At 41.1% G+C, this 12,113-nt stretch overlaps 1 protein-coding gene across 1 annotated transcript in view; it reads left to right on the plus strand.

Moving 5' to 3' along the window:
* LOC129092280 (protein bicaudal C homolog 1-like) overlaps nt 1-12,113 on the plus strand; it is a 55,120-nt gene that overhangs the window by 31,051 nt on the left and 11,956 nt on the right. Inside the window, 4 exon segments of the mRNA XM_054600174.1 lie at nt 1,353-1,406; nt 5,676-5,858; nt 8,534-8,785; nt 10,310-10,441. Of these exon segments, the coding sequence (XP_054456149.1) occupies nt 1,353-1,406; nt 5,676-5,858; nt 8,534-8,785; nt 10,310-10,441 (621 nt within the window).

A 12,113-nucleotide genomic window follows, 5' to 3' on the forward strand; every position in this document is an offset into this window, starting at 1 on the left:
ATATTTCACTTTAATCTCTTCAACCACAACACGATTGATGTTTGGAGTGCAACTGTATCGCGTTCTGCTGCCTGGAGTGTTTGTCGCCCTTCCACGGTTTACTTTCTTCAGTAGTAGCTCAAGTTGTTCCCAATATTTTTTTTGGAGCCGTGCTTGCAGCCCTCCAGCCCATTCATTAACTGTCACAAGCTCTCGGCTGGTCAGGTTGAGAGTTTGTCCAGCTGGCTGTTTTCATTGGCCAACTCAGAGGAAGCCGCCGTGTTGTGGCTGGACTCTCTGTAGAAGAGCAGCAGGATCCTGTTGTAATTACCATTAAAGTGTAGTATGAGTTCAGCAGAGCATCTAGTAAATTGACTTGTCAGGTAAATGTTCTTTTTCTTAAAGGTCTACCTCACTGACTTCAACCTTATCTCTGTGGATTTTTGCATAGTAAGGTAAAACTGCAGTGTGTAGACCATTGAACCTGCCAGTACTCTGTATCTCATAGACTGTTCAACTCCCTCCAGTCTCACTCTCATGATGTAAGTACAGGCTGATAAGTAGCAAGACAATCCTTTTTTAGGCTCAAGTCCCCTTAAGCTGTCTCCTTTTTTCTGGTTTCAAAAGCTTGCTGGCTGCAGAAGAGCCTTTTTTTAGCAGAGCATATTGAAGTGCAGTGGTGTTGATAAGTAAATATAGATAACCATGAAAATTGATGAAGGGGTTTCTTACCTTTCCTTCTCACTGGAGCTGGCAGGATTCAGGACGTTGTTCAAGCAACATGAGGCTTAACGATAGTTTTCATTGAGAAAAATATAATTTCCTGCTCACAGCACTACCAAGCCGCGTGTGTGCATAGGTATAGCATGTGTTTGTTTTGTTTGTGTGGAATACCAAGCATCTTTATGTTTACGTAATCGTGTCTTTTTTTAATAACAGCTTTTCTTGTCTTTACACGAGTGAGCAGTTGCCTTTTTGAAAGAGGGAAAATAATAAGAAAGGAGAAATCTAATGAGATTATTTTTCAATTTTAAATATATCGTTACTTAAAGAAATGGTGTGCCCAGACTGAACAAACCAAACAGTCACTTCAATTATGGAAGTCATTTTTCTAAGCACAATGTTAGATTCATGGTATCTGTAACGATGTGGTTCAAGAATATATAAAACATTAAATGGAAAAATGTTACAAAAAGGTATATGGTTTCAGTTCAGAGGAAGACTTCAAACTTTTTATGTTTTCATTAGGCTTGTTCTGGATTTCACTTTTGACATTGAAATAAAGTGCAACAATGATCTGAGCCATTATTTGTCTTGGAAAAGGGTTTGGACTGTCTACCTGATTTACATATGTTCCTTTTTATTGTGAACAGGTGTCCATCGCAGGGCAGCCAGGAGGGGTGGAGGCAGCTCGAGTAAAAATAAGGGTAAGTTGGAACCCAGTCTTTGTCTTAAAATAATATTCCTTGCTGAATTTTGAGAATTAAACTCTCATTCTCTGCAGACTTGTAAGTTTGTAGTTTTTACCTTCGAGGAGACTTGCATTTCTGACATTTTTAATTTATTTCAGTATTGACCAATTTCACCTTGGGGAGAAAAAGTATCAAAACATTATCATATCATATTTCTGCTGAATATTTGGCTACCTCAGTTTATCTATCCTGTTGAGCTTGGGAGTAGCTCAATCAGATTGAACTTTGACCCCGGCAATCCTGAGGCTCTCCAGTGTCCTGACACTTTGAGAGAGTAGGATTGACTTCTCATAAGAATGAATGCTTGTTTAAACTTCTGTTTTATAACTGCACTGCGAAATAATACAAGCAGCAGAGAGGAGGGATGCTGCCTGCAGTGACTTCCTTATCTCTGGCACACTAAATGATCTAATCACAGGAAAGCATTTGATAAAACCGCTGTAATTAATACATTTGTAGGTTGCTGTTGTTAGCCTGCTAGCCATGGAAGCTCCTGTTGTTTATATTTACACTCTACACACATTATTTCCTCTTCCCCCTTCTTTTGACCACACTCCCTCTGCAATTTTGGACTGCAGCTTCAGAGTGCCCGTCTCCTGCTCTCACATTGAACCACTCCATCTGTGCTCAATCATTAGCTAGCCTGACTAACCTCCTCTAGTCTTGCATAGCCAGACCTATTTCCCCAAAGCTGTGTCAGCACTGAAGAAAGGACACATTGTCATTCTGGTATAAGGGAAAAACAACTCTGGCTTGTTTGTATTTTTTTTAAACCAATCACAACCATCTAGGACCTTTTAAGATGGATAGTTCAGATAGCTGACGGAGGGAAGAATGTTGCGTGAGTTACACGGTCAATGGCAGGATAAACCACAGTCCACATCCATCACAGTTCTAGTTTACTTATTTGCTCCCAAGTGCATTGCTTAAAACAGTCACTTCCTCCACCAACAAAACATCAGAATCAAGAAAGCCTAGTTCTCTACCTAACCCTACCAATGGAGAGCTCCAGGGTTACAGAAGGTAATTGTGCACTCAAGGTACAGTTTCAGCACTTCCTCTAGGCCACAAGCACCATTCCTAACCTATTCCCAGACCACTTCCCTAGAACAATTGTAAAATACATGCCTGAGACTCAGCCCCTTTGGCAGGCCCTTCTCCAGCCAGTTTCCAAGCCTCTTATTCAACTTCAGTTTCAGTCTGACTGTAAGCTCGACCTCCAGCCTTAGCTCTGTTGGCTTACGACCTCTGTGCTCGTGTGAAGTGTGACATCCCTGAACTTTTTGCTGGATTTTAACACCGCAGCAATCGTCTACAGTGAACACATTCCTCCACTACGGACTGACCAAAACTAACAAGTGAAGTGTGTGTGATGGAGTGGGAGACAGGAGAAGGTCATGCTGGATATTTGTGCAGTGTGCATTGGCAAAAAGTCTGCATGTACGAATAACCCATACCTCTCCGTGCTGAGTGGTTGTTTTCATAAGCAGCCAGCCGCAACCCAGATCCTCTACTTTTTTTGCTACGGGTGAAAAAAAGTATAATGAAACAGCAGTGTTGTAGAAAGAGGTTTAAATATGAGCAGCAGAGAGCCGCAGAGATTGTTCTGGCCTCCAAAGAACACACAGTCAGCGGATGACGAGGGAGGATCAAAAGACAGGTTTCCCTCTATGTCAACTTAACTTCTTCTGATAATCACCTTATCCCATGATACCCTAAAATCTTTTATGCTGCTCTGTTTAACACTCAATAGTCACGACTACACAGCCCTTCCACACATAGCTTATTGTGTGTCAGCTACATCACTGAACCTGGAGGCAATTTCCTCAAATGCAGCAAGGGAAAGTGGAACATAGGAGAGATTTTCTTTTAATGTAATTGGTTGCACTTTGTTCAGTTTATCAGAACTGACAACTGACGGAATAAAAACTGTCAAACGTATTTCTTCACAAATATAAAATATATGCACGGTAATTGGTCAACAAATGCATACTAACTTTAATTCAGGGGATTCTTTGTAAATGTTAGCAATCAGCTTATTAGCCAAAGTGACATTATTTTTAAATGGCGGGTGTTCTATGCACCAGTTTTGCTTTTAAGGAATAGTTTTATCACTGTCTTGCTGAGAGTTGGATGAAAAGATTGATGCCAATCTCTTTTTTTTGTCCGTTCAATATGAAGCTTGAGTAAGGAGACTCAGCCGAGCTCAGCTTAGCTTAGCCTAGCATGTGTTAGCTTAGTTTAGCATAAAGACCAATCAGCTATCCTGGCCTCTGTCCAAAGGTAAATGAAAATCGCCAGCACCAGCAAAGCTCACTAATTGTCATGTTATATCTTGTTGGATTCATTTGTATAAAATAGGAGTGTAAAAAGACAAGTTGTTGTTTTAACTTAAGCTAATTGTCTCCTGGCTCCAGTTTGATATTGAACTGACTGAGAGGTATTGATCCCCTCGTATAACATTACCAAGAAATTTTCGGAAACTCAATCTGCTTTTGAATAGAGGAATGAGAGGGGAATGTTTGAAGGTGGTATTGTGTCGATATTAAAACAGCACATTGTAAAATGCAGGACGGTTTATTCCAGTTATTGACCCCCCTACTGTTGAGGTCGCCAGTGCGTAACAATAGACTGTGTGTTTTGGTTCTGGGTGGCCTTTAGACCACATCCTCCCCCATCTCTCCTGGCACCAGAAGTGGCTGAGGTTGTGCCTTCTCCCCTGAGGTGCATTGGCGGTGAATGCAATGTCCCCTTTAACATACTACATTGGACTTGTAAGGTCTACTGTATTGCTGAGGATCTCGTGGGTGGAGATTTGTTTTAGTCTGAAACAAGTCGGTTGTTGAGGTGATGGATTTCTCGAGGGATTTCTTGGAGCTTTCCGAGGTGGAGCTGACAGGCAGGTGATGAAAGGTCTGGCCAGTTGCTGCACCTCGAAGATATTTTCATTTTTCTTCATCTCTCACCCTCATGTCAGGAGAACTGATGCTTTTTCTTTTTAACAGCGCTTTTTAGATTAAATACATGTGAAACTCACATCTGCCAGGTAGGATTTTTTGAATAAAGCTGAGGTCAGCTCCACCATAAAAATCAGTCTATTCTTCATTCAGCGCCTGACTCCTGCTGCTCTGTTTGTCCGCTCTTGCGTTTCCCTCGGTGCTGACCTACATTTCTCAAGCCCTCGGAGAGCGAGTGCTGAAACGTGATATAAATGTAAGGCCAAGCGCATATGGGACTGATCAGGGAGGCATTTCTTTGGTCAGAGCAATTCATGCTGCTTGCCCTTCACTGGCAGCCAAAACCATAGTGGCGCTCTGCCCAAAGACTCAGTGTTTGGATAACACTGCGTGTGTGTATTCATTCTCTTCTTTGTGAGCGTCTAAATGTAAATTCCCTTCAGTTTGTGTGTGTGTATGGGTGTGTTCCTGTGTGATTTCTCTCCCATGCATGCATAAGTATGTGTATGCATGAAGCAGGGCCCATCCTGTCTGCATCTTGTTTGTTTCAATGACGAGAGCTGATGACTGTTGCTGCTCCTGTGGTTTGATTCAGTGATTTTAAATGAATGTATGTGAATGAGCAGACCGTAGACTAGGGCTGCCCCGTCTTAGCTAACTAATCAGTTGTTTTGGTCTTAGTAGACTAAGATTTCGTTCTCATTTTATGCTTTTTCGTGCTGAAATGACTCATTTTCAAGAAACGTATGAGCACATCTCTGGTACCCATAATAATTCAAGTGGTGTGTTTGTGTGATTTCTAAACGACTGCAGCCATAATGTTTAAATCTGTAGCATACTTCTAGTAACAAAGGCTGCCTCTCTTATTCGCTGGCACTGCTGACCTGATTTTGATTAACTTGTCCGGATTCATTTGAGCTGACAGGCAAAGTTTTGCCACCTTCTGCTCAAGGGACTGCTGTTATGTCTGTGTGTCAGTTCACATAATTCTACAGCATGTAAAGAAATCACCCTGTTACCGTGTTTTGTCCAAATGGTCTTCATCAGTCTGAATGACAGCACAATGTTATACAAGCCGCTATACAGGGCCTGTTTATGATTTTGTTAAGGAATGTGTTATGTCCCTGTTTCCTGCAAGCAGCACTGGCAGCATAATGATAAGCCATCCAACTTATCATAACTGCAGTATTTCAGCATGGTGGTGGTTTTCCCTCAGTAATTTTACTTTCTTTTCCCTCCTCTCTCCTTCCTTCCCTCCATATTGCAGGAGCTGCTCCCTCTCGTGCTGTCTTTCGAGCTTCCCGCCATCATGCAGTCCGACCCCAGCTCCCCCACCGTGCAGCACATCTCGCAGACCTACAGCCTCACAGTCTCCTTCAAGCCCCCGACTCGCCTCTACAGGGCCACCGGCGTGGTTCGCGGCTCGCAGAATAACGCCAACGCCGTCAAGGTGAGGAGGGTCTCTTCATTTTGAAGTGAATATTGGATAGCTGAGTGACTGATCAGTGCCCAAAATCCAAAGACATTCAATTTACAAACCCATGAAGTAAATAAAAGCTGCAAATCTTAACATTTTAGCAGCTTGAATTTTGCAGGTTCGCCTGATAAACGATTAATAAACCATTAATCAAGTCAAGATTGTTGTCAAATCATTTTCTGTCAATTGACTAATTATTTCAGTGCTAAATTAAGTTTCATATAAGCCAACAGATCCGGTACTCACCAGTTCATTTTTGTATTGATGCTCCAATTTCCATATTCGAGACAACTTTCGCTGTTTCCTGTTGCATTAAAGCTATGGGTAATTTCTTTACTGTAATATTTGGCAAAACTGTCCTAATAGCCAGTCAGCTATATGTAGGTGAAGTGCTCTGAGAATATCTGCTCATAACTTTGCTCTCCCCTGCCTCTGTGGGCCGCACCCAAAAATTGCCATGTACACTTTGACCAATCGATTTTGGCTGTGGGACTGTCCGGATGCGTTCCTGCGTGTTTTTCCTATCAATGTAACTGAATTCACATGAACGCGCATAACTTTCGCTGTTTCCTGTTGCATTAATAACAACAATATCAATTCTGTATACTTTGTATTTTCCCTTTTTTGAAATTGGAGAAAATCATGAAGAGACCAAATCATAAAAGTCATAGTTTCAACTCCCCCAACATCCAGCGGCTTTCCTGTCAAAGGTTCTTGAATAACTAACCAAACCCTGAACTGTGCACTCCTTGTCAGTCATTTTCAGTGTAACAATATTTGCGTTAATACCCCCATTCTTCTACACCCGTTTACATGGCGAGCCACAGACCAGGAAAAGGTTTCCAGAGCTGCAACTTCAAGGCCCACCAACATTGTCAGCGTTCTTCACTTTTACTCGTTTTAAGTGCCTTATTACTTTCAACACCACAGGGACAACAGAGTGCTGAGAGATGTTTGGTCGCTTGAACTGGACAGCTGCTGGTTCGGCTCTCCAGTAGGAGGGAGACTCCAGCAAGTCCAGAAGTCTCTCAAGTTTGATTTCAAATAGAATGGGAGTTTTCTTACTGTGTTTCCACTCTGCTGCTTGTTTAGGCACAAACGTACTGTATATTTTATGTATGCACACAGATGCACTTCCTCAACTGGCATCTGAGTTGTGACTAATCAAAGTCTGCCAAGTCGTCCGCTCATCATCTCTGCCAAGTCATACCTACAAACTCACTTTTTTCCACTCTGTTAAGAATATGGAGCTCAGTTCTGTTTGCCAGTGAATGCATTTGGCATAAAAGCATCCCTGCATACATTTATTCATGTGATCTTGTGCCCTTTTATTTGGATTTGCATGCTAGTGTGCATTTCTGCACCCATGTTGCATGCACAGTTTATATCTGCACATGTATGTATGCAGAGTGTGTGGTAGGTCTGTGGGGTCACTCGGGATTGGGAAGTAAGCCAGAGGAAGGCTAGAGGATTAGAGGAATATGTGTGCTATGTTATGTGGTGGTGTGAGACACTGGGAGCCCCTCCGAGGATTGCCAAAACCGCCGTGGATTGTTGTATTTTGCTGGCCGCAGTGTGTGGATTCTCGTTGCACACTGGAAATGACTTACTTTACTGGGCCAAGTGATGGTTTGCAGAGCCGGCAAGGAATGAGACTGTTCAACAGGCCGGCAGATGCAATGGAAAATATAATAGTTTCCATCGGTTGTAAAGAAAAAACTGGTGTTTTCTGTGGGAAATGGGCAACATGGCTCCACTGCTCCCCTCGTCAAGTGATGAGTTTATGTGGTCTGGCTATTGCTCTAAATTCAATATTGTTCCAGCTTCTTTGTCACATCTTTATGGGATTTAATTTGTACTTTTAGATATTTTTCTGGGAAATCATTAAATTGTCTCCTCCATTTTACACTCATGGGGCATCTTCTCCTACAATAATCATGCATCCAAAATAAGTTGGAAAACTTTTATTTAATATTTACCCCCTGTACACTGCTCATACAAAGTTAGTGTTGACATTATTGTACAAAGATAAGTTGATTAATAAATGATGCAATTGACAGGAGATTTATCTACAGCACTTTCAATACTTGATTAATGGTTTAAATGATTGGTCTTTCAAGCACAAATGAAAAACATCTGCTTGTTCAAGCCTCTCAACTGTGAGGAGTAGCCCCTTTTCTCTGTTTTATATCATAATAAATTGAATATTTGGGGGTTCTGGACTGTTGGTTGATCAATATAAGCAATTCAAACGTAGACTAAACAATTGATAAAGAAAACATAAATGAATTATAGAAAATGGCGATCATCTAAAACTCTGATAGCATGATTGTTTTACTGAGTATATTTTGAGTTGTGGACAACACAAGACATTTGAGAAGGTCATTTTGGGCTTTCGGAAAAACTGATGACATTTTGTTGACCAAATAATTAAGCAATTAATCATAAAAATAATTGGTTAATTAATCTACAATTTAAATAATTGTTAGTTGCAGCCCTATACCTTGATGACTTGCCATAGTTTCACAGAGTCTCTAAAAGGAATGTAGACTCTTAGTTTTATTAAATGATGTGTGTATTTGTCTTTATATATTCAAATAATATGCCATATTACCTGTTACATTACCTTGTCATCCTTGTTTTCCCAGAGAGGCACAGCTCTGCTGTTAGAGCATTTGGCTGGGAGCCTGGCAAGCACCATCTCCGTTACCACCCACCTGGACATCGCACCCCAGCACCACCTCTTTATGAAGGGACGCAATGGCAGCAACATCAAGCACATCACCCAGCGGACGGGAGCACAGATCCACTTCCCTGACCCCAACAGCCCCCAGAAGAAATCCACAGTCTACATTCAGGGCACCATTGAATCGGTCTGCCTGGCACGGCAGTACCTCATGGTGTGTAGCCTTTATGCGTGTTTGGTTTATTGACATGTGCTGGTTGAAAATAATTAGTTTTAACTGCTAAGCTTTGTTTTGGGGGTTTAGGGATAGCATTGGCAGTAGATTCTTTACATATACAGATTCCACAGGCTGTGTGGTAACTTTAATGGATGTCATTGTTTCACTAAATCATGGGATGTGTGAATGATACGTTGGTTTTGAGATGGGGTTATAGAAGTTAACCATGATTGCCTTTTTGGGGTTTTTGTATAGCCTTGGGATAGAGTTGCTTGGCTCTGCTCCTGCTGCTGAATCGTCCATTTATACAACAATCTGTAGCCGACTCAAAGTTAGCCTGCGTGACTTATAGCCACATACCTGCATGTGAGAAGGACACACACATTTGCGTCAGCTTGGCTCGAGTCCTGACTGTAAACAGATTATCCTTCTTGGTGTAAAGGTAATGATCCAGCTTGCGTATACAGTCGATTTTGGTGGATTTTAAATCTCAGCCCAGTCTGTAATTTATAGGTCATCACATTACTGTTTTTTTGGACCTGGAGGAAGCGGCTCACATTTAAATAAAAAAAAACGGTCTGTGGTTATTCTTGTCTTGCTGCCTGTAACCGCTGAGGCTACCCGGATCTGAATTACTCAGGAACATAATCAGATGTTTGTTTCAAAAATGTGTAAAAGCGATGGCTGTTTAATTACCATTGGCTAAAAGCTTCTGCTGAGCTGGTGCATATGAGACATCCTGGCTGTAAACAGCTTCGGCTTTCTGTTTGGAGATCCATAATGTGGGGCAGTAATTCTGCCAGAGCCTTCTTTGTCTGCGGTCTCCCATTTTGCCTCAAAGACATTTAGCAAATGCCAAAGTTGTTGCAGTGGCTAAACACAACTTTTCTATTGGTCTGGACACACAAGAGGGAGCCCCTCACTGTCTGTTTGCAGTGAGGCTGTAAAAAAAAAAAAAAACAGTTGATTGATGAGTGGAGAAGCATAGAAAGCAGAGGATGGGAGGGGTGGTTTGAAAAGAAGAGAAGGCGACAAAGAGCAAAACAGGAGGTACAGCAGGGAGAGTGGAGTCAGTTGTGTACTGTGTGATTTGTCCTCTTCCAGCCAGACTGTAGATTACAGCTCCAATCTCAGAGCCAGCCAGGCCTCTATACTCTGCTGCTAATTACACCCACTCACAATAGGAGCGCTGTCCAGCACTCAGCCCAAAATATAGATGTCTGTGGTGCTTGTGGTGGTGATCATGCAAAACAGATTGCGCTTGGCGGAATTTCCCGAGCTCTGTGTGGGAGAAATTCAGCAGTGAATCTAGTATTTATTGGCAGGCCTAACATGTAGGTCTACAAATGACAAAGTATGAAGGTAACTTTACTACTGTTTGGAGAAACAGCCTATAATATAGGAACACGGTTATGTTACAGTATACTAGCCAGGCTCTGAGAGACATTAGTCTGCATTAATCTGACATGATGAAAAAGATCATGTTGCTGATATACTTTTAATGTTGTGTTTGCTCCACAGGGCTGCTTGCCTCTGGTGTTAATGTTTGACATTAAAGAGGACATTGAGGTGGAGCCCCAGTGTATCGCAGCACTAATGGAGCAGCTGGATGTCTTCATCAGCATCAAACCAAAGCCAAAACAACCCAGCAAGGTATGACACCAGGTTTACAATCACACAGCACAAAGGGTTTCAGTGGATTATCAGCCATGCTAGCAGTAGGGCTCTAGGGATGGTGAGGTCGGACAATCACTTTGATAATAGATATAGAAATATCTCAACAATAATAAGACGGATTGCTGTTGACATTTTGCACAGACATTCATGCTGCCCTGAGGATGCATTTTAATAACATTAGTGATCCCTTTGACTTTTCATGTAGCATCCTCATCAGTTTGAAATTTGATTATGTCCAATATTATTTTTCCTGCAGAGACCAGAACATTGCAACAATGCAACATACAACAGCATTTATAAATCTAAGCTAGCTTGACATGCCTGTTTCTAGATGAGCATGCTGACGTTTGCATTGAGCGCAAAGCCTTACATAGCAGCAAGCATGGCTGCTGACTTGTTTAAAGTTAAAACATCCTCTAATTTATAGTGGTTTCTTAATCATATAAACAGTGCATACAGGATCATATTTACTGAACATGTTCAGTGGCATTAAAAAGTATGTGTATAAAAGGGTAACCATATTTTCAAACCCCCAAACTGGCACCGTTAAGCTTATGCACGCACAATAGGCGTGCTATTGTATATCGCTATCTGGCCATCTTAAAATTATCTTTTTTATCAGAGTTGTTGCGTTTTGCCACCGAAAATGTACTCTTGCAGTGCATGCAGAACGCAGCATTTTCTTTGCCAGGTACTTTACAAAAGAATAAGCCTCCTGGAACCTTTTAGAAAAAAACAGACTTTCTCTTAGGTATGACAGCTAACCGTTAGCGTACTGATTCTGTACTGTTCTGTCAAGTTATTTAATAATGAGTCTGAAAGAACAATATAAACTATCTAAGCACTGAAAAAAAGTATAACATTATAATTGTTATATTAATTGTAGGGAAAACTGGAACAATTTGGTAATGACTGTTGAAAACTGGGACATTTGAGTGTTGATGTTTGCACTTCCGTATTTACATTTTGGAACTGACATCTGTAATTGGTAGCATTAACATATATTTTCAGGCGCTATGTTATAGAATGAACAAGATCAATGAAATGAATCAGCTCTAACACAACTTAAACTTTTGAAGTAAATACATCCCAACTTTTCCCTGAGAAAACAGAGCTGCTCTACTACTTATTCAAATGATGTGTCAGGCAGACAGAAGACAAAATGTCTACCAAAGAACAAATAAGCCCCTGTTCCATCGGAGAATTACTCTCCGTCAAACGTCACAGCATGACATTGGAGTAAATGATAGATCTCCATGTCACATTTCATTTGTATTTAATGAAATTTAAAAGGAAAAACTGGAACCTCACACCGAGGGAACCGAGAAGAGTTCTGGCATATTGACGTCGGTCCCAATGGGGAATCACAGCCTGCCGTGCATGTTTCACCTGATGGACTCAATCTGTCAATTATGCTGCTCAGTAATTCCATTAAAAAATAACTGTCTTGATTTAATTATTTTTCTAGGTAAATTGGAGATACGATCATTCTCCTGTAATTAAATAGAATTGATTAGTGAAATATATTGATCTTTTTCATATTGCATTGTGATTTACAAACTCTGTGTGTATCCAGTGCCAAGCTCTGATGTTACTGATGTTCTACTGTTGTACAACGTACTATTCCTAATCATATTTTAACACTTGG

This window comes from Anoplopoma fimbria, chromosome 6 (genome assembly GCF_027596085.1).
Source record: "Anoplopoma fimbria isolate UVic2021 breed Golden Eagle Sablefish chromosome 6, Afim_UVic_2022, whole genome shotgun sequence".
Classification (NCBI taxonomy): domain Eukaryota; kingdom Metazoa; phylum Chordata; class Actinopteri; order Perciformes; family Anoplopomatidae; genus Anoplopoma; species Anoplopoma fimbria.